This window comes from Lynx canadensis, chromosome B2 (genome assembly GCF_007474595.2).
Source record: "Lynx canadensis isolate LIC74 chromosome B2, mLynCan4.pri.v2, whole genome shotgun sequence".
NCBI lineage: Eukaryota > Metazoa > Chordata > Mammalia > Carnivora > Felidae > Lynx > Lynx canadensis.
This window is the reverse complement of record NC_044307.1, coordinates 45,659,659-45,687,542: the sequence shown is the minus strand read 5'-3', so window position 1 is coordinate 45,687,542 and position 27,884 is coordinate 45,659,659. Positions and strand designations below refer to the sequence as shown.

The window sequence follows — 27,884 nt, the reverse complement described above, 5'->3', positions numbered from 1 at the left end:
GGTTGTGCAATCAAAGGCCTTTATTGAACACGTTCTGTGTGTAAGACGCTTTGCTTTGCACTTTGGGCGTGCAGAAGGGAGTAACATAGTGAGTAAATAAAGTGAGTAATGCCGTCCCCCCAGGTTTACAGAATGATCTGAGAGAGAAAATATATGTACACGGAAAGGCTAAAAGTAAACAAACAATAAAACAATAAATACTAAATCTAAAGTGCACGGCACAGATTATAAATATTATAGGAAATCAGGTGAGGACAACCAGCACTTCTGGCTGGACTCTTCAGGGAAGAGTTCACAGAGAAGGCAAAAAGTAAAGCAGAGCTCAGACATGGTGCACCCTCAATAGAACCCCATGATGTATACTCTTTCTGTCAGGGGATTCTGTGTTACAACCACCACGGTAACACTGAATGAAAGAATAGTCTAATGGTAAGCTCGGCAGATTTTGCTGGCTGATACCCTCGATGTTGAACAGACCGAATCAAATGCTTCATTCTTTTATTGAGAAGTCAGTGAGCTAACTCCCATGAGACTGTCAATTTCCAGACTCATGCAAAGGGCCACAGTTGTGTGTTTGCTTGGGTTTGTGTGTGTTGTGTGTGTCCATGAATTCACAGGTACTCTAATAAAATTAAACAGCTGACCCTGTAATGGCCAAGTACTATTCTAAGTATTTTATCTACACTTATTTATTTAGTGTGTACAACACCCCTATGAGGTAGACTCTACTGCGTTCAATTTATGAATGAGAGAATCAAAATCTAAGGAATCTAAATAACTTTCCCAAGGATCACCATGTATCGAGTGTCTAACAATGAATCTGCCTTAGACACTCTTAGCACCAATCTGTCCTTGAGCCACCTGACCAAGCCCCTTCCTCCGTGAGGTGTGAGTAGGACATTGAAAATGTCTCCACTCAGGGTCTTCCAAAGTCAACCTAAACATGCGGTTCACTGACACCTTTCAGGAGGGGGCAGACCAGGTTGTGTGCTATAGGAGCGAAGGCACACATTTTTTCAAGGGAGTTCCAAAAACTCCTGGAGTTTCTCTGTTAGCATCCATGGGCGCTTTCCTGGTTAAAAAGAATCCCAAGACAGAATATCTTCATTATAGCCATCCCATCCTAGGAAGTGAGCACCTTGGAGCAGGATGTGCTCTCATACTAGATGTGACCGTCAAGTGCTTAACACATAATACTGACGAAAGACCAATCTCTCTCTTGCTAGTGTTCAGAGTTCCCGTCTGCAAGATGAGGCCATTGGACTCCACCTTTTCTAAAGTTTATCCAGATTCCTAATTCTATAACTATCTAGTTTCATGAGCTTCTGTCCTCGCTTCAATACCTTGGCTCTGGGTAAGTCACGTTTCTTGGTACTGAGATCTTTGCGTTACGAAAACCAGGACTATGCCTGCCCCACTCCCTTCCCTTGGAGAGACTCTACAGAAATACCAGGAAATGTCAAATTAAAATTCCCTTCTGTCTTCATTTGAGAAAAATGTGATTATTGTCACAAGATAAGCCATGCCACTGGAAAGATGACTTATTCTCCGGGTTGGTGTATTTTTCTCCCTTTGGATTGACTTCTTTATTGTATTTTTTGTTTTTTTCAAGCTTCCTTACTTAGAGAAAGTTTTTTACAGTAAAAAAAGAAAGACGGAGAGAGACCCCTACTCATTCACAAGTGAGTCTCATTTTCCCATTTGTAATATAACATCATTAACACTGGCTTTGTGGTAGGATAATTAGGGGCTACTCGCTGCTTCCTTTTCCTTTATTCACTCATGTTGGTCTCATGCATCAGCCTGGGTGCTTGCTTTATAAAGGAGCTTTCTTTTTCCCTCTGAAGGGGCTTCTATCTATTGTACTTCTCTCTTTGTTTGAATGTCAAATTTGATTACATACAACATTAAGAAGATGAGCAGCTCTCTACTTGAAATATGATGGTTCCTCTTCCTCATCACTGGTTTCAAAAAACCATATTGTTGGTGAGGGTTAATCTTACATCATCAGAGTTGACAGCGTCCCTCGGTGGCTCCATGTCTTCAGGTGACATGAGTCCAGAGCTGGGAGCCTGCAGACTTGGGTTTCTAGCTCTGGCTTGAGCCTTGATTAGCTGTGGTCCATCACTCCAGGCTCCAGGTTCCTTAACTTACAATGAGCATCTTTCTGGTTCAAAAGCTCTATGTTTTTCACTTGTCTCACGGCCAAGTTGCCTCTAAGCCCAAGCCAGGCTAACCGTGTAATCAATTTAAATTTGGACAGGTGGACTGTGCTGGCAGTTGGATTCCTTTCGTACAAAGAACCAGCCATGACCTACTTAGAGTCAGCCCAACTGTTGGTGGCTATTCATGAGGGCCCCTCCCTTGGCAACGCACAGAATCCAGCCAGGTGACATCCTAGGCCACCTTTGCCAAGATGAACCAGACTCTCTTCCTGAGGATAAACATGACCCAACAGCATGGAGCTGGAGGCTCCACAAGACCAAGGCTCTGCTGCGGCCCACTGTGTCTTTCTGTCCCGTTGTGGACGCCCGGCATGGCGTATATATACATTGATAGTTGGTGGGGAGAAATGTTCAGCATCACAGAGCAGCTTGGACAGAGGGGTCTTCCACCCTCCCCATACTTCACATCTTCCTCCATCAGCACCACAGCATGGGAGGCTTCCTTCATACTCCCCAGAGGCAAGAAGACAGGAGTAAGCACATTTTTCCTGGGGCTCTGCCATTCCTGGGATGTACGACCTTGTCAAGAACAGAAAACCACAACTTTAATGAACAGGTAGCAAGACCCAAAAGCCTCACAGCAACTACACTACAGGCTCACTCTTTCTGGAACAATAAGCCCCTTTGGGTAGAGCCTCCTTGGCAAATGGAGAGTCTTTTTCTCTTAAGTCACTCTGGAATCCAGGGAAGAGGCTGGTTTTCCACAGCCTACAAATGCTGAGTTACAAACCTTGTCTTTCTGTAAGCAGGACCGATTCCTTTCCTCTTGGAAAAGACCCCTTTCTTTGTACAAGGCCCTGGGCTGCCACCGAAGGTCTCAGCCACAGAGGCTCATGGGAGCTAGGAGGTATTGGGATGGGGGGAGGTGAGGGTCTCTGTCTATGTATCTGAATGCCTCTGCATCTGTCCTCATTTCTGTCACTGTCACTCTATGTGTGTCTCTGAGTGAGCCTCAGTCTCTGTGTATGTTTCTGTTTCTTTCTGTGTTTTCTGGGTCTCTCTCTGTAACCGTTGGCTTCTCTCTGCATCTCTCTGACTCACCGCAAATGTGGGCATCCTGTTGTGGGTGTCTCCATCTCTCTGTCTGATCTTCTCTCTCTAGATCTATAGAGACCTGGACACAGAGGATTGGAAGACTTGCCTGCACATGTCCACATGTCTGGGTGGCTCTCTTATGACCCAGAGTCACCACGCCCCTCGGTGTCTCTGTACTTGTTTCCCCTGTGACTCCCGTCTCTCTGTTTCTACATCTCTGTCTCTCAGACATTACCTCAAAAGTGAATTAACTTCTGCATTATCCCTGAAGCCTCTCACAGGTGGTGTTTACGATAATTCCTTGATCTTTCAACACTAGGGAACGAGAGGGGCCACAGTAGGATGTGTGGGGATATTATTGATATCATGTCCTGGGGATGGGGAATTAGAGAGAGAAGAGAGGCAGCAGTCATGTAGAGCTGTGTAAATGCCCCCCTTTAAATACACTCAGGCTAACTTACAACCATTCTCAGACACGCCTCACTGTTTTATAGCGACAACAAAAATTTCAGGAATGCAAGAATTAGAAGTGTGAATGTAACTCCAACCATAGCTAGAGGAGAATAGATTGTATAAGAAGAATCCTTTCAATCAAGAAAAAAAACATTCATGGGCACCTGGGTGGCTCAGTCAGTTAAGTGTCTGACTTCAGCTCAGGTCATGATCCAGAGGTTCATGAGTTCGAGCCCCACATCGGGCTCTGTGCTGACAGCTCAGAGCCTGGAGCCTGCTTCAGATTCTGTGTCTCCCTCTCTCTCTGCCCCTTCCCCCTGCTCGCATTCTCTCTCTCTCCTTCTCTCTCTCTCTCTCTCAAAAATAAATAAACTTTAAAAAAACAAAATTTAAAAAAAAGAAACATTAGAAAAAGAAAAAGAAAAAACATTCTTAATTACAATGTCACGAATTTGGGAACCCCTTCCTTTGCACTCACCTCCCAAGTTACGAGTATAGCCGGCTGTGTTAGCTTGGCCCTTTGGTGGGGTGACCAGAGAAATCAGTAGAAAGATTCTGTTGATGACAGAGGCATAATTGCATTTATCATTATTAGTCTGTTTTCAATTATCACAACTAGTCAAAGCACATAGAGAACTGTGACCCACAGCAATTTATTTCATCCCTTCACTCTAACCCCCTCCTTCTTTGTATTAGCACCGCGTACAACACAATAACAGGCCCGTGTGAGAGATCCCCCGGCTCCCACCTGGCCTGGCTCCCGGTCCTGAGGGGTCTCTAGTTTGGGAGGGAGATGGGGAGAAGGCAGCTGAGTGGCGTGGAGAGACAGAGCAACACTAGAACGCCTCCTAGCCCTCAAATAGCTTTTCTCAGCAGGCCTGCTGGAATCTTCCACGATACAGTCATCCTTTTATAATGTACCTGAGTCTAAAAGATCCTCGTGTTTTAGGTAAATGTTGCTTAAGATGCATCAGCTCTCTGGTGAAATGATTACCGCATGAGCGTGGACTAACTCACCACACCGGATATCAAAAGAACACATTTCTTATCCTGAGTTTGGGGAGCTGGGACTGATGCCCCGCAGGCAGGTGTGACAGGGGAAAGAGTTCAGCCTGGCCTGTAGGAGATTGCTACACGGGGAGCAGAGGTCTGCAAAGCAGGAGAGAAGACAGACAATAAGCCCTACTTCCTCTGAGGAGGGCTGATAAAACCGACTTGGAACAGCCTACAGCTAGCGGGCAGGGGAAGGATTGTAAGACGTTAGGATAAATTTACCAGGTTCCTAGACCAGTGGTTCATAGCCTTGGCAGCTCTTCGGAATCACTGGGAAACTTTAAAACAAACCAAAAAAAGTGACAGGCCCTACTCCCTGCTTTAAATTTTCTTGGACAAGGGGCGCCTGGGTGGCGCAGTCGGTTAAGCGTCCGACTTCAGCCAGGTCACGATCTCGCGGTCCGTGAGTTCGAGCCCCGCGTCGGGCTCTGGGCTGATGGCTCGGAGCCTGGAGCCTGTTTCCGATTCTGTGTCTCCCTCTCTCTCTGTCCCTCCCCCGTTCATGCTCTGTCTCTCTCTGTCCCAAAAATAAATAAACGTTGAAAAAAAAATTTTAAAAAAAAAAAAAAAAAAAAAAAAAAAAAAAAAATAAATTTTCTTGGACGTACGTGGTATTTTTTAAAAGTTCTCTAGATGTTTCTAAGGTGCAGCCAGCATTGAAAACCACTGACTCAAACAACCAACAAACTGGTAATAAAGTTCTGGGTATAATCCTGACTTGTATTTAAGTACAGACACAAAGAGAAGTGGGCCAGATGATCAGAGAGCAATTCACCCCTATGGTGACTGAATGGATCAGTACTAGAAATGCATAAGGAAAGGAACAGTGACAGACTGGAAGTGACTGGAAGAGCCAAGCCTCTCCTGAGAGCAGGGGACAGACCCAGTGAGGTGGTAGGGGGATACTTATGCCAGGCAGACTGATCGGGGAGGCAAATATGTACAATGCTAGGTAGGGTCTCAGCATCGGCTACGTTAGAAACACCCGGGGAGGGGCGCCTGGGTGGCGCAGTCGGTTAAGCGTCCGACTTCAGCCAGGTCACGATCTCACGGTCCGTGAGTTCGAGCCCCGCGTCAGGCTCTGGGCCATCCCAGAGCCTGGAGCCTGTTTCCGATTCTGTGTCTCCCTCTCTCTCTGCCCCTCCCCCGTTCATGCTCTGTCTCTCTCTGTCCCAAAAATAAATAAACGTTGAAAAAAAAAAAAAAAACTTTAAAAAGAAACACCCGGGGAGCTTGTAAAACTCCCAGACACATCGCAGACCGATCCAATTAGAATCTTCAGGCGTGAGACTCAAGCAACATTTTTTGAAGCTTCCTAATTGATTCTGATCTTCGGGTCATGTTGAGAACGACTGCTTTGGGTAACTATTGACGTTTATTCTCAATAAAACTTAGCTTTTGAAAATTTCAGCTGGAAAAGATATAGAGAGGTCAACAATCTGCCAGGTTTGGAGACCAAGGACCAAGTTTAGGTAAGAGTAACAGGAAAGGAGACAGGAAAATAGAGGGAACAGAAAGGAGGGAAGATAAAAGGGGGCCTAAAGAGGAGAGAATAGAAAGGCAAAGGACATATGGGGGGCCAATGCTGCTACTCAGGGCCATGGGTACCAGGTCTACAGTGATGGGGCACCCCTCTCCATGCACATCTCCTGCAACCCAGTCCACGCAGGGCGGTATAGATCCCATCCGATGTTGGCATGGGAAACTCTAGATTGCCTCTTCTCTTGTGACTCGGTATGTTCCCTGGGCCAACACGGATCCCCTCGTGCTGCCATTTAAACATTTTTTAGTTCTTCCCTCACTCAGAAGAGCTGAGGGAGCGAACCTTTGCATAACAATACATGATGTCTACACTGTAGGAAGTGAACATCAAGGAGAGGGCTTGTGGGCTACTAAATTGTAGAGCCTTCTCCACAACACGGCTCAGCAGCCCCAAACCTTCTCTTACAATTCCGGTAACCATGGCAGTCACCCTTCTTGAAAATCAAGCTATGAGGAAGTTCTTCGTGGAGGGTCAGAATTTGTTTCCCTGGACTTTCACACTGTGGATGTGGTTCAACCGATTGGAGTCATGGAGAACGAACAGTCTATCACGGGCAGCTGAGATTTTCCCTTCTCTCATTTCCCTGCCTCATCACAGGCTTGCTCTCCCGCTGCATGGGTCGCGGTTTGTCCCTCCAGGCCCCCTCCCGACCCCCTGCCTGGCCACTCTCCTCTAAATGCATTTAAGTCTGCTTTCCTTTCTTTGGATGTGGTCCCACCACTCCGGAAAGAATCTGAACAGCTCAAAGAGGTGCTCCCTTGGCACTTCTGAAAAACCCATACCACAGAGCGTTAAGGTGCTTGGTTTATTAACAGTCCATACGCCAGAAATGCCAACACTGTTGTCATCTTGTCAAACGTCCAAATGCAATAATGCACATGAAGGCTTTACCTCTGAGATTCTGGAGATCCATTTTGCAGAAGTTACTCGACCCTTTAAAGCTTCTCTTATCTGGATAGAGAACAAAAGGGGTTAATAATTTAAAAATTACGAGAGTCCATCACACGTGCCGGGGCCTGGCGAACACTCTGGCAAGGGAGGGCGTTACCAGCTGGGTCCTGTCGGTGGGTCATGGAGGGATCAGGAACTTGGAGGAGTGGTTCGGGAAAAGGTGGAGAAAGGGGGAAGCACAAGGAAGATGAGGCTGGCACAGGACACTCGTACTCAAGGGCCTTCAACATGAACCCAGTGACTAAGAAACACATTTTGCCACAGGTTAGAGCAATCTTTGACTTAGCACTGGGAGTAGTTTTTTTGCAGCCCTTGAATAGTTGAACATTTCCCATAGCTGCCAGTTATGTAAACCCTGCTTTCTAGAGGTCAATCCAAAGCTAAAAAAAAAAAAAAAAAGAATCCTATGCAACATGGCAAAAGCCCACGGAATGGAGAATAATAAGAATAATAAATAACAATTCTGTTTTGTTTTTTAAATATATATTAAATAGATTTAACATACATATAAATATGAAAGGTAAATCTATTTAATATATATTCAATACTATATAATATATGATGATATATTCTTTATTAATACTAATGTCATATATAATATAAATTAATAGAATATTAATATAGCATATTAGTGTTAAATATATTTTGTTTCTTTAATTGTATTTTATTGTATATTTATATTTTGTCTTGAAAAAGCACTTTAAAGTCCTTTTCACACCTGCCATCTCATTTTATCCAAAAAACAGTCCTGTCAAATAGGTACTATTATTTCCATTTTATAACCGAGGATATTAAGTTCAGGAGATGAAGGGACACCCAAAGTCAGTTGACTGCTGAGAAGAGCCAAAAAGTCAGTTGACTGCTGAGAAGAGCCAAGACTTGAGTTCATGTCTCCTGACTCCAGACCAACCTGTCATTTTCCCTCAATCTCTCTGGCTGAATGCAGGCAGTGTCTTCTTGTTTTTACTCTATCTTCCCTTCTGCTTTACAAAATGCTACTCATCTTCCAAGGCCTTATAGTTCTGTCTTGACAGTTAATGGATGCCAAAGTCCTCCAGCTCAGAGTGACTTCACCCTTCGCAGAAAATGTGATATTCTTTGCCACACACAGGCTCTGGAGAGGAAGGAGCACCCCCCGGGGTTTGGGGGCTGTGCCCTCAAGGGTCCATGGGGATATGAGAAGACATACTGGAGGTTCTCTTTACAATTCTTTCTTTTTATGTTTCACAGTGTGCAAAATACATACTTTGTAAATTAATAATGAACACAGCTGGGGACACATGCTCACTCTTTTTTACTGATGTAAAAATTTGACTACTGGCATATACAGCTTTGTATCAATTAATCATGTATGGTCCTGTGACATCTTTGAGTCTTTACCTATTATAATTTTAAATATAAGAGGTTTTGATCTTGATAGAAAGTTGTAGGTCTTAGAGTTCTTTGCACATCTCATAACACCTGGTAAATCAGTAAGTAAAAATGTTGCTGCTGATGCTTTGACAACAATACTAGTTGTGGTATTATGGTTAATAAAAAAAAAAAAAAACCACAATCATACGGTATGCAACTGTGTACCACCTTAAATGCTTTGTGTGTTTTTTCACTTGCAAAATCACATTGGTTCTCTACCTCATCTAGCAGAAGAGGCAGGAAAATCATCATTATCTCTGCATTCTGTTTAGGGGGTCTGGGTTCCTGAGAGCGAAGGACTCCCCAGTGTCTCAGAGATAGTACAAAGAAAGACTGAAACACTAATACTCTGCCACCTCTAAATAATTTTTGTTAGGTTGATATGGTATCCCCATAACAAAATGAAAGGACCGGTGTGAATTGCCCCTTTCACAAACCCCAGACATTAACTTAATAATAGAATAGCATAGATAAAAAATTAATTCATTAACCGCCCCTGCAGGGAAAGTGTTTGCATCTACATTTGAGAGGGTGGCTTGCTTTTCTCACTCCAGGAGGCAGGGGGTGAAAGAGGGTGATCTTAGAAGGCTGGGTAACCATTTGATATTTTATTCATGTTTAGTCTTTATGTGTTTTCACCACTCACCACCTATACACACTCATCCGTATTTGGGAAATTCCCTTCTCTGGGTCCACCGCTCTATAAAGTAGAACTCACTGTCCCAACTTCCCTTGCAGCTAAGATGCAGCCATGTGACCTGGACTCAGCCAATCAGACATGTCAGTGCAAAGAAGCAGGTGCCAGGGGGCCCCAACAGGCAGGGTGAAGGTGACCTCCAAGACAACAGTAGCAGCAATTCTAGCTTACCATCTGCTACCTGACCTTGGCCTGGCAAGCTGTGCTATCTGGGCCCAGGAAAATGAGGAGGAACATTGGTTCCATGCTATGGATGGGGAACTGTGCCTGGGATGTAGCCTCCAAGGCTTTAAGCCAGAGGGACGTCCCCAAAGATGATACTGTAAGATTTCATGAGTCCTCTTTCTGCTTCAACTTGTTAGAGTGGGTTTCTGTAGAGATCATGGGCAAGTTTAACCACTCTGAGTCTCAGTTTCCTCATCCATAAAATGGAATATAAGAATACCCAAGATTGTTTTAAGGATTAGAGGTAATGCACATAAAATGCTCAGCTCTGTAAGAGTTTGTAAGATAGATATTACTTCCATCATAAAAAAGAGTGATGCCCTGTTTGAGTGTGTGCACAAATGACTGAAGTCAAAGATGTTCAGTAAGGGGTCTTTCCAAGTGAGGATTCCAGGGCCAAATACAGTTAATGCAAGAGGAGGAGGAGAAGGAGGAAGAAAATGGGGGGGGGGGGAGAAGAAGAAGAAGAAGAAGAAGAAGAAGAAGAAGAAGAAAAAGGAGGAGGAGGAGGAGGGGGAGGAGGAGGAGGGGGGGAGGAGGATTTACAATACCTTTGGATCCAGGATTGTTCCAAACACCAAGATGAAGAAGCCCTGAGAAAGACAGAAGAGGAAAGAAAAGCCATTTACAATAATAATAATAATAATAATAATAAATATTGGTATTTATCAGTCCTTTTCTAGTTTAAAAAACAAACGAAATAAAAACAATTTATTAAATCTTTGACTCTGTTAAGGCCATACGACCTGGGTTCATACACTCAATGAATATTCATTGAGCCTCTTCCACGTGCCAGCCACTGTTCTTGATACTTGGGATACGTCACTAAACCCAACACACCAAGGTCTGTGATTCATACAAGAAGATTATGGGGATTTCTTTTTAGGTAGGGCAAACTAAAAGCATTTAGCATTGACCAGGAGCTCGCCAGAACGTATATCTCACTAGAACACAGTCTGAGCAAGACTCAGAGGAGATGTTAGGCCATGGACAGCAGTTTTGCAGTCCTTGGACAAACTATAATGAAAGAAACTTCCACACAAAAAAAGCAAAGCAGCTATGCTCAGCTTCTGTTAACACTCTCAACTTCCTTCCCCCATCCCCAACCAAAGAAAATTATAAAACTTGAAAAGAAAAATCAAGTACAGGGGTGCCTGGGTGGCTCAGTCAGTTAAGCGTCCCATTCTTGATTTCAGTTCAGGTCATGATCTCACGGTTCGTGAGTTCAAACCCTGCATCAGGCTCTGTGCTGACAGTGCAGAGCCTGCTTGGGATTCTTTCTCTCCCTCTTTCTCTGCCCCTCCCCTGCTTTCTCTCTCTCTCTCTCTCTCTCTCTCTCTCTCTCTCTCTCTCTCAAAATAAATAAGTAAACCAAAAAAAAAAAAAAATTTAAGGAAAAGTCAAGTACATGGGCCCTAAGACATAAAACAGATTGAGCTTCTAAGCACATAAAAGGTGCTCAGAAACAGGTGCTCCAAATATGACATAGAGGGAATTATAGCTCTCATATCCCTTACCATCCATTCAAAAAGAGACCCCATTAAAGTCAAAAGGAGGCTGTTCCTCTATCATTACAGTCCATTTGAATTGGCACAGAACCCCCCTGGAAGAAGGAAGAAAAAGTATTCATCCCATTTTTCAGACAAGTAGAAAGAAACTCAGAGATTCAACTTTCAAAATGTAACAGATAGCAACATTCATTAGATAGTTTCTCCTGAAGGCGTGGTTACTTGAGTCCTGGCCCACCTGAGAGGAGAAGTGAGATAATGACTTTGATTAGCAAGGCATCCCTCTGTTAAGCTGCTTTGATCTCGTAATTGAATGTGAACCCTTAGCTAAGCAGATGCCTATGAGGACACATGGGTTTAATATGAGTGGTGCCATAAAGATGTTGCAACTCAGTAACAGCAATATCAAACCCACTGCTACCTCTATTTGTAAAAGCTTAGCTGACAGGTGGAGGATTTCACAGGGACCAGTGCTGACCACGAAGCTCATCCAATCCCCAAACATACTAAATCCACCTCTCCATTCAGCCAGTCCAGCAAGCACTCCAAAGCTTGGAGACCTTCTATCAGATTGCTTTTCTGTGTGACACTCGTAGCCTATAAGGTAACTATTGAAATCTGTCGTGTCTACCAAGAAAATGTCATCACTAGCATGGTCATATAGGTGACAAAGCATCATTCATATAAAGATGCCTGGAACAAATACAACCAGGTCTGGTTTGGGTACCGGGAATACATGTTAAATCAGAATCTCCATGAATTTTGCCCAGGAGTTAAAATTTTAAAATATCTAGGAACTGTACATTTAGCCTGTTTCTTCCAAAACATGCATTCCTTTGGCTAAAGGACTAAGAGGAATTTCTCTCCTTGTTAGATTTTCAATTTCTTGAGGCTAAACCAATTATATTCACATCTGCAACATTTAGCATAATGCTTGACACACAATAAGTACTCAGTAAATGTGTGTTTCTATTTGTGTGTGTGCATCTATATCTGTGTTTGTGTGTGTTTAACTGCTTTATTATGCAATCTGAATTTGTACACTCATAAATATGTAACAGGAACATATTCCAGTAGGATCACTTTTTATTGGTCCCACCTTGGGAAAAGTTACATGAAATATCATTCAGAAAATTTGGATAGATTATTAGTCAAATGTTTAGTATCTGATTGATAAAATACACTGGTAGTAGCTTCTTTGCATTTCTTTTAGTAGATAAAGCTTAATTTGAGCAGATAAATGTGAAGGTGTTCTCCCATGTTTTAAAATACATGCTTTACTGCTATGGAAGGAATGTTCATATCCTCTCCGCCAAAATGTATATGCTAAATCCTAATGCCCAAAGTGGAGGCATGCATTTGGAAGGTAATTAGGTCACAAGGGTGGGGCCCACATGAAAGGGATTAGTGCGCTTACAAAAGAGACCCCAGAAAGTTCCCTTGCCCCTTCTGCTATGCGATGTTCTAGCAAGAAGATGGTATCGATCTATGAGGCAGGAAGCAAGCTCTCTCCAAACACCACATTTGTATGTGCCTTGATCTTGGACTTCCCAGCCTCCAGAACTGTGAGAAATAAATTTCTGTTGTTTGTAAGCCACCCAATCTACGGTATTTTTGTTACAGCAGCTCAAATGAACTGAGACATTTATTTTCTCTAGCCACAACAGCTATGAGGGGGTCCCCACAGCTTACCCAACCTACTGTTACTGCTATGGAAGGCATACGAAAGGAACTGTATTTACAGTTGTATTCAGTAAATACAAGAGAGGATACCAACCAGAAGTTGTGGATTACAAGTGAGCAGTCATATCAGCAATTGACTACATAATAATTATGATTGTGGGGATGATTGAGCTTTAAAACCAATGGAGGTGCTCACATGGGGCTAGGACCAGGAAAGCTTCAGAAGAGTCTTTCTCCTACATCTTCTGGACCTCCCAGCGTGTTTAGGAGTCTCTGTCCCCTCTCTGCTCTATCAGCCCAGCTGCCCCTCATCTTGGCTCTTCCTAGGACTCTGCTTGTCCTGCTTCCTTCTGCTCCCTTCATTGTGTCTCCCACCTCAACAGATCTGTGGCTCTCCTTTCTCTCCTCCAACACTGGGCATCCTCAGGATGCCCTGGTCCACGGGTCTGGTAAATAGCAATAACCAGCTCTCCTAATTTGAAGCACTTACCAGTCTCCATTTAAATACTCCCACCTTGGCTGATTTAAGTCTAGCAACATGACATCACTGAAGATGGAGTTAGAAAGGGATGGACACATCATGATACAGGTTTTCACCGTACAGATACAGTAGATGCAAATACCCTCACAAACATAGTAAAATGTAAACAAATAATTAGGAAGTAATGCATTTGGAGGATGTAGGACCTTAAACAGAGCCGTTGTTTTATTTAATTAAAAGTTTATATATTTAATTTCTAATGATGTCCCTTTGCAAAATTCCTAAAAATAGAAGTCATTTCTCTTGAGCCAGGACAAACCAGCTCCAGCACACTGGTGCCTAATGCCTACCAGTCCTCGTGCCCAGGGTCTACCCTTCACCCACACCCTGCCCTCAGCTTCTCACCTCCATCAGTACTGGCATTTGGACGAGCTCCATCCCCCTTGCCAGGAGTCAAGACAGAAACTGAGTTGAAATTACAAGTTGATCCTGTCATGACAGGTAAAGGAACTCATGGCACCGAAATACAAGTGCTCTGAGCCTAGTCCCAACAAAAATCACAGTAAAGATCTGCGCCCCCAACACTGGGTGACAAGGAAAGGGAAATGTTGAGGAGTAGATACATCAACTCCTTAAGGGTTCCTGACAAATAGCCATGGGATATACTGAACAGAAATTTAAGAACACTAAGTTGTTCTCCCAGCCCTATCCATGACTAGCCACATAAACATGGATAAGAGCTATACAAAAATTATAGGATACTATTCATACTTTCTATAGAAATGCATAAAAACAGAGATCCCAAAGACAAGGAACCATTATTATCATTATTATTAGCTTTGTTCTCCAAGGCATCAAAATGCTTATTATAAAATGAAATCACTGGGGCCCCTGGGTGGCTCAGTCGGTTTAAGTGTCCGACTTAGGCTCAGATCATGATCTCATGGTTCGTGGGTTCAAGCCCTGCGTTGGGCTCTGTGCTGACAGCTCAGAGCCTGGACCTTGCTTCAGATTCTGTGTCTCCCTCTCTCTCTCTACCCCTCCCCCACTCGCACTCTGTGTCTCCCTCTCTCTCTGTTTCTCTTAAAAATAAACATTAAAAAAATTTTTTAGGGGCACCTGGGTGGCTCAGTTGGTTGAGCGTCTCACTTCAGCTCAGGTCATAATCTCACAGCTCATGATTTCAAGCCCCGCATCAGGCCCTGTGCTGACAGCTCAGAGCCTGGACCCTGCTTCAGATTCTGTGTCTCCTTCTCTCTCTGCCCCTAACCCACTCGCATTCTGTCTCTGTCTCTCTCAAAAATAAATAAACATAAAAAAATTTTTTTAAATAAAAATAAAAAAATTTTTAATGAAATTGTTTATACACAAATCTTAAAAGAGAAAAAGGAGAAAATATTTGACCCAAAATCTCTATTATCCATTAGGTAAAACATTTATTTCCAAATAAGCATACACTCAGAAGAAAGGATTATTTTAAAGGTCTTTAGAAAGATAAAAGCTTTCTTATCAACTAGTTCCTCTCTACATATTTAACATTCAGTGTAATAAATTTTGGCTCCTTGGTACCCTGTGACAGAAAAAAAAAAATGAAAAAAATTCAGTCAAGTAGAGGATTATTGAATACGGCATACTATCCTGTCATATATCTACATGGTAACCTGGTAAGATGCTACAATGTATCTTTAAGTGAAAAAGTAAGGTGCATAATAATGTATATTTTAACCCCTATATTATGTGAAAATATATTTGTATATAGCATAAAAAATTTGGCAAAGATACCCGTGAAGCTGTGAACATTGCTTAATTCATAGAGGTGAGAGAGGAGAAGAGAAGCCATCTTTAATATCACTCTGTATGACTTGCCTCATTACAATAAGATGGTTTCCAATGGGAACCAGAAATTCTAAATGGAAAGAAATGCCATGAATGTGCACATTTTAATACCTCCAGTTAGGTACCTAGATTTGGGGGAAGTAGTGGTATTTAGTTTCTGAACAGTAGCAGCTCAGCCTACTGTAGTGCTATTCACGATCTTTAGGTCATTTTTGAACTTGATGCTTTCCACCCACTGTTTTATTTCAGTATTTCAGGCAGGCAGTGGTAATACCCATTTTATAAGAGAGAAAAATATGGCTCAGAAAAGTTAATCAAATACCTCAAAAGAACGTTATATATCAGTAAATGAGAGAGTCAAGATTTGCATCCAGGCCTTTCTGGGGAAAAAGAGTTTATTTCCTCACTTAATATTCTATTCCAAATCTATTGTCTTTTATAAAGAAATATGATTCTATGGGGCTCCTGGGTGGCTCAGTCGGTTGACTTTCCAACTCTTGGTTTTGCTCAGGCCATGATCTTCCGGTTCATGAGTTTGAGTCCCACATCAAGCTCTGCACTGACAATGCGGAGCCTGCTTGGGATTCTCTCTCTCTCTCTCTCTCTCTCTCTCTCTCTCTCTCTCCCTCTCTCTCTCCCTCTCTCTGCCTCTCCCCTGCTCATGCTCACTCTCTCTCAAAATAAATAAATAAATTTTTAAAAAAGACAGAAATAAAGAAATATGATTCCAAAAGCTCCCAATCACAAAACTTCTTCCTGAATTCTCTCACTTAGTACTTGGTCAGTAGCATTTAGACTTACCTGGAATGCATTGAGCACAGAGAAGATAATGTGGAAGGCAAGGTTGCTGTCATCAATGACCATGGCTATTCCAAATCCCCAGGTCAGTCCCAGCAGCGGTGTGAGGATGGCGATGTTCTTACTGATTCTCACAATGGCTCTCACCTCCTGGAACATGGAACTGCCAATGGCGGGTTGCTGGGTCTTGACAATCACGAGTGTGACTGTGACCAGGTTCACTACCACAATGGCCAGAGCTGGGACCACAAAGGCCAAGAGAGCCTTGGTCATGTCCCAGTTGAGCCAGCAGGCCTCAGGCCGTAGGTAGCCTTTGCCGGGCTCGGTGGCAGCAACTGTGATAGCAGCAATGACCAAGGGGCACCCGTAGCCGATTGAAAAGAGAGCTGCCACCAGGACCGACTTGGGCAGTGTATGGAAGACAATCAGGATTCCATAGAGGATAAGGAGTGCTTTGGCAAGCATCCAGAAAAACACAGAAAGGTAAAAGAAATGAACAAAAAATGTTGCTGCCACACACCCACTGTGATGTGTCACTGGACTGCTGAGAAAGGAAGCCACAACGAACCACACATCAGCCATCAGCAAGGTGGCCGCAACATTAGCGATGCATATATGGCGTAAGCACGAGATCTCTGTCTTTGTCACTTGGCCCCAGACCAAGGCCTCAATGGACAAGCAAAGGATCAAGCTGCAAATAGAAATGCCCAGGCCTATGTACGTGATATAAGTCAGGATCGGGCTCTCCAAGATGTGGGGTGACATAAGAATGGAAAAAGAGGTAAACAACTTGCTTGGCCTACATTTGCAAACAGCTTGCTGGGAGTTTTCTTGAATTATTTGACAGGCCTGCTGATCCCATCTGCTCTCCAAGGAGTGCCAGCCAACACACTGTGTCCTCTTCTCCTCTGACTTGTTGATCTTTTCAAAAATCAGTGAGATTCTTTTAAGTTCCTTGGGCAAAATGACAGATAAGACAAGCCCATTCACTGTGACGTTTTCCAAAAAACTGGCTTTTAAGATGGCCCCAAGAGTTGGAAATGCAATGCTGATGGCCTGAGAAGGAGCAGGCACCTTCCGAAGTTCATCTCTACTGATCAACACCTGCCCAGTGACCTCACTGCTGGTGTCATTAACTCTCATTGAAAAACTGAAATTCTTCCCAGTGTTGTCTGGGGATATGGCAGTGCCCATAGTATGAATGAAGACATCTGATATGTCAATCGGATATTTATTTATAAATAGCTTTCTGGCAAAGGAGTTGACTGAGTGTAGCAGGACACAGCTGCTATTTCTGTCCGGGATGAAGGTCCAGTTTGAGATGCTTTTGCTGTTAAGAATGTGGTTGGCCATGATGCTGTAACTCTGCCAAGGAAGAACCAGCATTAGTACTGAGCTGCTCTGGGCATCTGCCAGAACAGTCAAGAGTCACTCGCATAAAGTGTGGTCCTCCATCCAACAGCATAGACGTCCCCTGGGAACTTCTTAGAAATAGGCACTCTCAGGGCCCACCCTAGACCCGATGAGTCATAATCAGCATCGTAATGAGATCCCCAGGGTACCCACACACCACCAAAATGTGAGCTGAGGGATAGAGCAAGGAGTGAGTTGCCCTCGTGTCACATAGGCAATGTCTCCCTGTGAGGCAGCCAGGTGGGCAGCTCACGGACATCATCGGTCCCACTTCACATCTTGGTGAAGCCAGCAACTCGCTTACCCTGCTCAGCGTACCCATCGTGCAATTAACATCTATTAAATCCCAACTGTGTGCAAGACCCTGTGCAGGAACATAGCGAATTGACAAGTAGCCCCAGAGGCTGAACCTGCTTTTTGTCCTCTGCCTCAAAGATCAAAAATAAGGGGTGTCTGGGTGGCACAGTCAGTTAAGCAGCCGACTCTGGATTTTGGCTCAGGTCATGATCTCACAGTTTGTGAGATTGAGCTCCACGTCAAGCTTTATGCTGACAGCACAGAGCCTGCTTGGGATTCTCTCTCTTCCTCTCTCTGCCCTTTCCCCACTTGCATGCACTCTCTCTCTCAATAGATAGATAGATAGATAGATAGATAGATAGATAGATAGATAAAACTTTTAAAAAACACATTATTGAAAAGAAAGGAAAGGAAAGGAAAGGAAAGGAAAGGAAAGGAAAGGAAGAAGGAAAGGAAAGGAAAGGAAAGGAAAGGAAAGGAAAGGAGGAAGGAAAGGAAAGGAGGAAGGAAAGGAAAGGACAAGGAAAGACTGGAATGAAAGGAAAGGAACAGTAAAGTGCCTTCCCTAAATCCAATCCTTACCTGAAAGGTTCCTTCCTTGCCTTAACGATCGGAAAGGAAAGGAAAGGAAAGGAAAGGAAAGGAAAGGAAAAAAAGGAAAGGAAAGGAAAGGAAGAAGGAAAGGAAAGGAAAGGAAGAAGGAAAGGAAAGGAAAGGAAGGAAAGGGAAGGGAAGGGAAGGGAAGGGAAGGGAAGGGAAGGGAAGGGAAGGGAAGAAAAAAGAAAGGAAAGGAAAGGAAAGGAAAGGAAAGGAAAGGAAAGGAAAGGAAAGGAAAGGAAACAAGTCCAATTCCATTTCACACTTCTGCAGCACATATGTATGGCTGTTTTCTTTGCATTCAGTCATTTTCTATTTTAGCAATCTGTTCTTCTGACTCAAAAATAAAAGTAAGAAAAGTCTCTGCAAGAACCAGAATGGTTCTTAGAGGTTTCCAGTAGCTAAAATACACATTGGAAAGCTTATTCCGGTATCTGATCCAGTACCCAATAAGTGCTGTCTCTAAATGCTTACTGATGGAGCATGTTCACTTTTCTATGTCTTTTGTTCCTTGTTCAGTGAACATTTATTGTGCATTTATTGAACCTTTATTGTTATGCTACGCATTACAGATACTGATGTGAAAGAGGTGGTCCTCGGACCCCAAAAGCCCACCGAATATTCCAATCAACCTGCATTCCTTTCCACTGAGGTATCATTCTGCCAAATCAAGGCTACTCACCTTCATCTTCGCCACGTCAACATCTGTCAATAACACCGTGGATATGTTGTGTAAGAGCTGCACAATGACAGCGATGTTTCCCGGGATCCGGGGAGACTGCCGAATGTTCCTGATTACACAGGACAAATCCTTCGGACACGTTTGCATCAGCCTGTCTGTGATGGTCTCAGGCTTTCTGGCATACTCATCTACTTTTGTATTTCCTCCTAGTGGTTGGATCGAATATAAATTTGTCTAAGAAATGGCAAAAAGAAAGTTTTGATTATGTTACTTTTGTTTTGAAAATAAAAGCACCTTTACTAAAACTGAGGACAGCCTTATCACACAATTGTGTATCGCAGCGTGTTTTTCAATTTCACATCTTCAAAGTCACATCTGCTGTGGAATAACTTGCCCAATACCAAGGCACACGGACAGAAAATGAAAGTCCCTTGCCAGCTGCCTCCTCCTTAATCCCCTCCCTCCAGAGAGTAAATGTTATCTTTAGCACACCACTTCAGACCCCTTCTGTGTCTCTATATCATACAGATGTCCTGTGCACGTAGATACATTTCTAGTGTCATTTAAGCTTATTTTTACTATTCCTGAGGGGCAGAGCATGAGGCACGAGCCTATTTTAAAAAACGGAAATTCTGAACTAGATTTAGATGAATCAACTGACACCAAGACAAAAGAATGACTGAAAATAATGATCAACAGTATCTCCTACAGATTCAGGCTCTGGGGCCCACACTTCTGTGTAGGAGTGGCAAACACGGCCCCCGACTGGCTGCCTGTTTTTTGTAAATAAAGTTTTATTGGGACCCAGTCTGCTCATTTGTTTAAGTATTGTCTATGGCGGCTTTCATGCCACAACGGCAGGGTCAAATACTCGCAATAGAGACCCCATGACCCACAAGGACTAAAATATTAACTGTCTGGCCCTTGACATAAAAAAAAAAGAAAAACAAAAAACTGCCAGCCCTTACTTCAAAGGACCCCTTTCCGGCCTCCTCTAGCCTGGCCCTTCACAAGACAAAAAGTCTGCATGGGCCTAGAGGATACGCCTACTCAGAACTCATGTCCCTGCATCTAGACACTCAAAGTCCCTGCTTAGCAACCCCAAGTCCACTTCCAGGGCCTGCATGGCCCTCCATCCAACAGCATAGACATCCCCTGGGAACTTCTTAGAAATGCTACCAAGGATGGACCAAGCCACCGGGGTGCTAGCCACTAGGCCCAACAGGTGGCACAGGGACCTCTGTTTCCAGGGTTATGAACAGGTGGCCTTGGCTTTCCACCACCCTACAGGTGCAGGACGGAATCTTGGATGAAAGGTCAGCAGAATATATTCTACTTAGTGGTCTGTAAGCTTGATTGAAAGCATTTAGATATTAAAGTGTGTGGTACGTGGCTTTCTGTGAGTATCTTTGCAAAGGTCCCTCAAATTAGGGGTGGGCCGGTGACAGACACCCTGGAGAGGGCAGCCTTTGAAGTCTGCTCAGGGACTTCAGGTGCAGAATCCATTGGCACTCCCCGTGGCCACATGCAAACCACTGAAGGGGGATGTTCCTAGATGCTAAAGCATTGGCTCCTCTGAAGGAATCAGGAGCTGAACTTCAGAAAAGGTAAAGCCTCTAGGAGAAAAAGAGTACAAAAGGGACACATGGGTGGCTCAGTCTATTAAGGGTCCGACTTCAGCTCAGGTCTGATCTCACCATTTGTGAGTTTGAGCCCCGGGTCGGGCTCTGTGCTGACGGCTCAGAGCCTGGAGCCTGCTTTGGATTCTGTGTCTCCCTCTGTCTCTCTCTCTCCCTCTCTCAAAGATAAATAAACATTAAGAAATTTTTTAAAAACAAGAAAGAAGAGGAGTAAATGAAACACAAAGAGAACAAAAAGTATTTGTCCTGATTTTATCAAACATGTGATTTTTTTAAATGTGTAATTACTTAAGTATATATGGAAATGTGCTCATTTGTTTGATGACGAAGTCCTTCCCTTTAGGTCAGCTTGCTTCTCATGCTTTACTGAGCACAGAAATCACCTGAGGTGATTGATACCATGAAAATTCAGATTCAACAGATCTGGGATGGGGTCTGAATTCTGCATATCTAAAAGTTCTCAGGGTTGCCCGTGCTTGTGGTCAGCGAAAGCTATGTTAAATATCACAGCTCCGTATTAAAAAGCTAAAAGCTGGGGTGCCTGGTGGCTCAGTCGGTTAAGCATCTGACTTCGGCTCAGGTCATGATCTCACGGTTCGTGAATTCGAGCCCCACATCGGGCTCTGCACTGACAGTGCAGAGCCTGCTTGGGATTCTCTCTCCCTCTCTATCTTTCCCCTTCCCACTTGCGCTTTCTCTATCTCAACATAAATAAATAAAAATATTTTAAAAAGCTATGAGCAAAGATGGAGAAGTAGGCCATGATCCTTCCAGAAAGCCCTTCTAGCTCTGACCTCAGGACCAGGTTTCTTTGTGTCATGAAGCGTGTGGGAGACCAGAGCACAAACTTTTAGATGCCCACAGTTAGGATCTCCCTCCTTGTGCAGGGAGAGAAGATGAGAGTGTGTTTATGTATTCACGTACAAACACACTCGCCTACCAGCCCTGCCTTGTGTTCTCCCTCTCTCTTATTGACCATGCAATGCATTGCTAATGTGGGGACTCCACTCTGTGTGCGAGAGAAAGGATATTACCTCAAAGATGTTGAAGGCATTAAGAGTCTGACAGGTTTCAGTGATCTTGTGCCATTTCTTCTGCCTGCATAAGAACCCCATATTTCCCTGCGAGTCTGGAGGGCAAGGTTGACTGCAGTGGGAATTGTCCACACAGACGCCATCGCATACGCCTGGGGAAATAAAAGGTATCAGCATCAGATGGAGAGGCTGGGGCTCTGGGCTGCACGGGCCAATCACCAAGACGTCAGCACAGCGAGGGCACGTAAACCCTGCGGACATCGGGTGTGTTTTCTTTGCAAAGTGGGGGGAGATGGAAATAGATCAGTGATTGTCATATTATTTCGGTGGCAAACACCCATTGCTTCCAACAAAACATTATCCAGAACTCACACATATAAAGCAGATAAAAGTGGAACTATCCCAGTTGAAGTGAGAAGCAAGAGCCCGTGTTCAGTTCACTAGGTCTGTCACACTCCACAGGAACCCGCTGGACACGTCCTGTAACCCCTCCAGCTTCCCAGAACACAGTATGTTCTTGGAGAAAGCTCCCAGCTCCGGAATGAGTATGTTATCAACGAATTCTCACAGACCTGTTCCTAGCCACTGCTCCCATCTGAGTTGGCTCAATTGAAAGAGTTTATGGCAAAGAACTCTCAGGCCAGGATGGAGCAGAAGGTGCTGAGAGGAGAGGGGAGCAGGGGTCAAAAGTACAATTTAATAGGAGAAAGATAAACAATCCACATGCCAGCCATCCAGGCATCCCGTCCGCCATGCCAATAAACAGAGGGCTGAGCCTGGCTATTACAATAATAAACATAAAAACTTCCATTTGATTACTAACCGCTGCCGACATACCTTGTGGCCTGGGAGACATCTCCTTGCTTTTGTTAGCAACCTAGAAAGGGAAAATCAAAATTCACATGAAAATTAATTATTGATATGCCAGCCCAATGATTCATTCTAGTCACAGACTAACAGCCACATTGGACTCAGCTCTGATGCCAAGATGCCTCCAAAAGCTGAGACCATGAAGTAAGTCCCCAGTGGCCCCATTCCTCATCAGCCTGGATGGCTTTCTCTCCCACTGCTACTCAGCAGGAGCAGTCTGGCAAGAAGGATCAACATTCTATCCAAGAAATGCACCAGGAGCAGAGGTGAGCTTACGTGGAGATTAATGAAGGTTAGGCTGTAGAATTCCTTGTGTGTATGGGCCCCTTCCAAGCACTGAGAGAGGGTTTAGCAATGTGTTCACATGATCGTGTATTTTATTAAAATTTCAAAAGCAAAATAGCTTAACCACCATCTGTTCAGACCATTATTTTTTGCCACTTCACCTTTCCTTACTTCACACTCTCCCTCATTCTGGATAGCACTAGAGAATCTAGAGAAGTAGAAGTTGAGTTGGGGATACATCTAGTTTGAATTTAATAGCATATATTTATGTAATTTGCAATCATCAGCACATTACAAGGAGGACATCAACATATAAGTGGTATTTACTTTAAGAGTAGTTACAATCAGTCACAGAACAAGAAAATTCTAAGTGTTCTGGACACTTTGCAGGTCATATATGAAGGAAACTCGTTAGATGTTTTCCCAAAGCTGGCAGAAGTCTTACATATTTACATGGCGTTACTAATAATGAAACGAGAAACTGAAAGATATTCTTCTAAACTAGCAATAATAAAAAACAAATTGAATCAGCAATGCTAGAGTGAAAACTGAATAATTTTTCTATTTTCTCTCTAGAAAAAAATATTACAAAATTATTGGCATGCAAGTATGCAGCTAAAAATGTAGAGACAAAAATGTGGGCAGTTCGTTAATTAAAATATTGCTATTTTACTGGATTTATTACTGAATAATGCTGAGTAATTACCGAATCTAATTCTCTTCGGTATTCCTAAATTTGAAATTTGTTGCAATTACTTTCCTAAGTAGATTCTCACTTTACCCTCAATCTTGTATTTGTTATTTTGTATTCTTTTTCTTTAAAAAAAATGTTTTTAATTTTATTTTGAGAGAGAGGGCGGGAGGGGCAGAGACAGACAGACAGACAGAGAGAAAAATCCCAAGCCGACTCCGCACTGTCAGCACACAGCCAGACTCAGGGTTCAATCTCACAAACTGTGAGATCATGACGTGAGACGAAATCAAGAGTCAAACACTTAACCAACTGAGCCATCCAGGAACCCCTGTATTCTTCTCCTTTTACAGAAGTCTCTTCACATCTGGCTTCCCCCTATCCTGAGCGTTTCCCACCCCTCCTGATTAAAAACCTTTCTCTAGCCCACCCATTCATCAGACTAGACCCCTCACTGAGCAGCAGTATCATATTGTGGTCAAAGGGTATACTCTTGGAGCAGACCGCCTGGGTCCAAATCCCAACACCTCTACTTGAGACCTTGAAAAAGTTCCTCTCTCTGGGCCTCAGGGTCCTCATCGATAAAGTAGGGCGAGAATGATACTATTAGAATTGTGTGATACCTCAGAGCACTTTAATGAAGAATAAATGAGATCAGCTATGGAAAACACTTAGAATGGGGCCTGGAATATCGTAAGTGGTATTTAAGATTTAGCTCCTGTTACTATTCTCTGAATATGAACTTACTATCTATTACATACAAAGCTCAAGTTCATCCCTTCCAAGAAGTCTTTCCAGTTTTAAATGGTACATCCTTCCTTCTCTGTCTCCTGTAGGATTTGTTGTCTACACCACTATACCTCTCATTCAATGCTTCACATATACTCACCTTCCTGCTTTTTACTCTCTAATCATTTTTATATATGCATATTATCTCCTCATTTAAATTGTATGTTCCTTAAGAACATGGATTTTGTATTGTGTTTTTTATACCCCCCTAAAATGCTAGTTCTGTGTCTTGTACATATATGTGTATATACATATTAGCTTGTATGTATATACTGACATACATGTGCATGTGTGTGTACGCGGGGAGAGAGAGAGAGAGAGAGAGAGACTGAAACTTCCTGTGTTTGTACCAGAAGTTTGCTCTCTAGTGGCTGGGGAGAGCCATGGTCCAATTCTCCAACTTGCATTCCAAGATCTAAACCACTAGGGAAGGAATTAGAAATTTAGTGACTCAACGGTGTGACTAACATGTAGAGGTCATGTCCCTCTCTCCTTCACTATATTGTTTCTCTCTGTGTTATCAAGAAGCAAGCCTGACACTTCCATTTTCTCTACCAAATAAGAATTTAAGAGAATCTGAATTGAGCATTTAGGGTCTGTCTAAAGTGAAGGGTATCACTGCGGACTCGTGAGTTACAACATCCTTCAAAGCACTGAGGCAAGCTGACTTCCCATTTTACGGTCTACAGATTCTAGCCTTATTTCACACCTGGGAGACTCAAAGGCTTTTGACCCCAACAAAAATAATAAAATGGCATTTTTTTTTTAGTTTTGAAAGACCTTCTTATTTTATAAATAAAGAAAGCGCATCTTTGATAGATGAGGTGATTTACACAAAATCATGCAGGGGGCTCCTCTTAGAGTTGGAACTAGAACCCAGCTCTTCTCAATCCTACAACACTGTTCTTTCCACCAAGCCATCCCATATGCATGTGGAGAAAGCAGAGGAGGATGTAGGGTGTAGGGAGGTGATGCTCTAAACTCATCCTGAGAGGGTCATGGTCTCTAATACACCACAATAAAGCACTTAAAAGTGAAATTCCAGGAGCGCTTGGCTGGCTTGGTCAGTGGAGTGTGCAACTGTTGATTCCGAGGTTGTAAGTCCGAGCCCCACGTTGGGTGTAGAAATTACTTAATAAAGCCTTTAAAAAAAAAAAAAAAAGTGAACGACTCCAGATAATACTTGGCCCATTATACAGACTCCAGTGAAGTCACATTATATTGATCACATATGTGGGCAGAAGACCGTGGCATGCTATTTACAAAGAATTCTAGAAATTCTACCTTCTTAAGTGAAAGATCTGATTTACTTCTTCCCAGTGAATTTGCCAAAGCACATCCATATGTGACTCCTGGTCATTTCATTTCTAGGGTGGCATCCTATATGAGCCACTTGAGCTTCAGATGTCCTCAATCTTCAGGAGCGCCTGGGTGGCTCAGGCGGTTGAGCGTCCAGCTCTTGATTTCAGCTCAGGTCATGAACCCAGAGTCATGGGATTGAGCCCCGTGTTGGGCTTCCCTCTCTCTCTCTCTCTCTCTCTCTCTTTCAATACCTCTGCCCCTCTTCTCCACTAGTGCTCTATCTACAAAAAGAAAAAAAAAAAGGTCTACAATCTTCAACATAACAGTAGGAAAAAGACCCTTTGAAAACCTGTAATCTGCTCAACTGAAAAGCTGCCTGAGTGCGTAGACAGGTCAGGAGAGGGGTAGCACTCAGAAACTCAGCATCCAGCAACTTCTAAATTGAGAAGAAAAGGATGGAATGCTCATAACTTGATCCCCAATAACCAAGAAAACAAAGTCAATCTCCCAGGCTCTGCCTACTCTTTAAGTTCTGCCTTGTGGGAAAATATGGATGAGGAAATGAAGAAGGGGAAGAGAACCAAACTGTGGGGTCGGGATGTCTTCTGAAAGAGGTCTTTCAGAAAGAGTCTTTAGCCTCTCCCAGAAGCCAGACACCAGTTCAGTGCTGGGGAAAAGGGAAGTCATGGAGAAAATTCCCATCCAGTGGCATACCACTCAGAAGATAAAGTAAATATCATTTGGAAATTCCCAGAAAGAATTTCCAAAGTCATTCTTTCCTAAGGAGGCTTTCGCTAAGAAGGCACTTATTAAAATGGAAAGAACCGGAAACAGAATCTGAAGAAACCGGGGCCCTGGCCTTGGTCCTGTGGCTGGGTAGATATGGAACCTCAAGAAAATCACATTCCACACCATGGGCCTCAGTTTCCCTATCTGAATGTAAGAGATGGAACTCCTGTCCGGAACTTGTAGTCCAATAATAATACACTGTTCCTAAGAAGGTCTAAGTAGTCTTAGTCCTTCTCTCCCTCTCTCAATCGCTCAATGATTCTCCACACCTAATTTGAAGTAAGTAACTGTTAAGGACATTAAAATGACTTATGGTATGAGTGAAAATATTCTAGAGAGAGTCATAAGGCTCACTGCCCCACAAAACTTACAAATAGTACATTGCTACAAACCTTACCCCAGTTAAACCTTGATTAACCATTGGCTGTCAGAGTTCCTCATTTCTCCTTCCGGCCCATCCACTGTGTTCACTCTCACGATTCTCATTCTGGGTGGGACAATGCCTCATTGAGCCAGACCATTCCTAGGGCCTGCCCACTAAATGCCATTAAGTATCTCCCAGTCATTGTGACATCCCTCACCGCCCCCACACTTTCAAGTGCCTCTACGGAAGTAGCACTGTCCAGTGGTGAGCAATGAAAAGTCATCACCGTCAAAGGATATGAAAAAAAAAAAAAAAAGAGCTTATCACCCTTAAATCATTTGAGCCTCATTGCATCTCGGAAACTTGTAGAAAAAAATCAAAAGAAAAATAGTCTGAGGCTATTAGCTAAAACAGGTTTTGGTTACCCATAGCTGTAAGTTCTTCTGGCTGGACCACTATCTTCTCCCTACACTTGAGCACAGATAACTACGAGCTGCCTGACAGATGGGTTTTCGTTTCCATTTGCTCTCTCCCTACCGGTTCCTTCTCCCACCTCCCTTTGCTTACCTGGCATAATGTCCTGCAGGATTCTGTGGGCAAAAGGAACACTAAGCAGTAGAGCAAAAGCATGTGAGTCATCGTCTTCCACACCGCTGCCTTTCTTGCTTCTATAAAAATAAATGAAAAAGCAAAGTGTCTCCAATCTGAAGCTTTCAAAGTCTCTCACTGCAGTCAGCCCGTAAGTCTGGGTTCTGTCCTGAGTGCTGTCAACTCAGACTTCTCTGCCCCAGAGGTGGCGTCCCTGTGGCCTCCCATGGACCTCACCAGGAGGCTGCAGGTGTGAGCGGCTGGTGCCAGGAAGCACAGGCAACCTGACACCTGAGGTAGGAATCCTTCCAAAGGAAGCTGCCTGCTGGGGTGTAATGAATAATAGCCCGCGTTCAGGGATCCAGAAGGATGGTTCACTCCCTGGGTTAGGCAGGCCTGAGAAACGTGTGGGTGGCTGTGGTGGAAGCTGAGTTGGGGTGCCCATGTGCAAACTCAGCCCAGAGACATCTTTCGAAGGAGAGTAAGCACCAGGCTTGGCCTGTTATCTCATTCCCACCCAACTGGATTTTCGTAGGTAGGTAGCAAACTTCCCAAACTGATCTTAGACAAGTCCTGCTACTGTTATTTCTGCCAAAATTGATCTCAAAACTAAAATGATTCGTTGGCACCTAGAATAGCGCT

The 27,884-nt window shown here is 43.5% G+C and overlaps 1 protein-coding gene across 1 annotated transcript; it reads right to left on the bottom strand.

Moving 5' to 3' along the window:
- On the bottom strand, positions 1 to 27,309 carry ADGRF2 (adhesion G protein-coupled receptor F2). Its single transcript, XM_032593177.1, has 9 exons — positions 27,222 to 27,309; positions 22,402 to 22,441; positions 21,565 to 21,716; positions 18,891 to 19,124; positions 15,905 to 17,266; positions 10,147 to 10,188; positions 7,201 to 7,260; positions 4,192 to 4,268; positions 1 to 2,744 (listed from the first exon to the last, which is right to left on the bottom strand). The coding sequence occupies exons 1-8, from the start codon at positions 27,291 to 27,293 to the stop codon at positions 4,221 to 4,223; spliced, it is 2,010 nt and encodes a 669-aa protein (XP_032449068.1). The 5' UTR covers positions 27,294 to 27,309; the 3' UTR covers positions 1 to 2,744; positions 4,192 to 4,220.
- Positions 27,310 to 27,884: the final 575 nt, after the last annotated feature.

Excerpts from the sequence above, each read along its gene's own strand:
- ADGRF2 (XM_032593177.1), bottom strand. The coding sequence starts at position 27,293 with ATGACTCACATGCTTTTGCTCTACTGCTTAGTGTTCCTTTTGCCCACA. Across the intron at positions 17,267-18,890 it reads TTGACGTGGCGAAGATGAAG|AGTTACAGCATCATGGCCAA; the intron begins GTGAGTAGCCTT and ends CTTCCTTGGCAG. Across the intron at positions 7,261-10,146 it reads GAACAATCCTGGATCCAAAG|ATAAGAGAAGCTTTAAAGGG; the intron begins GTATTGTAAATC and ends TTCTCTATCCAG.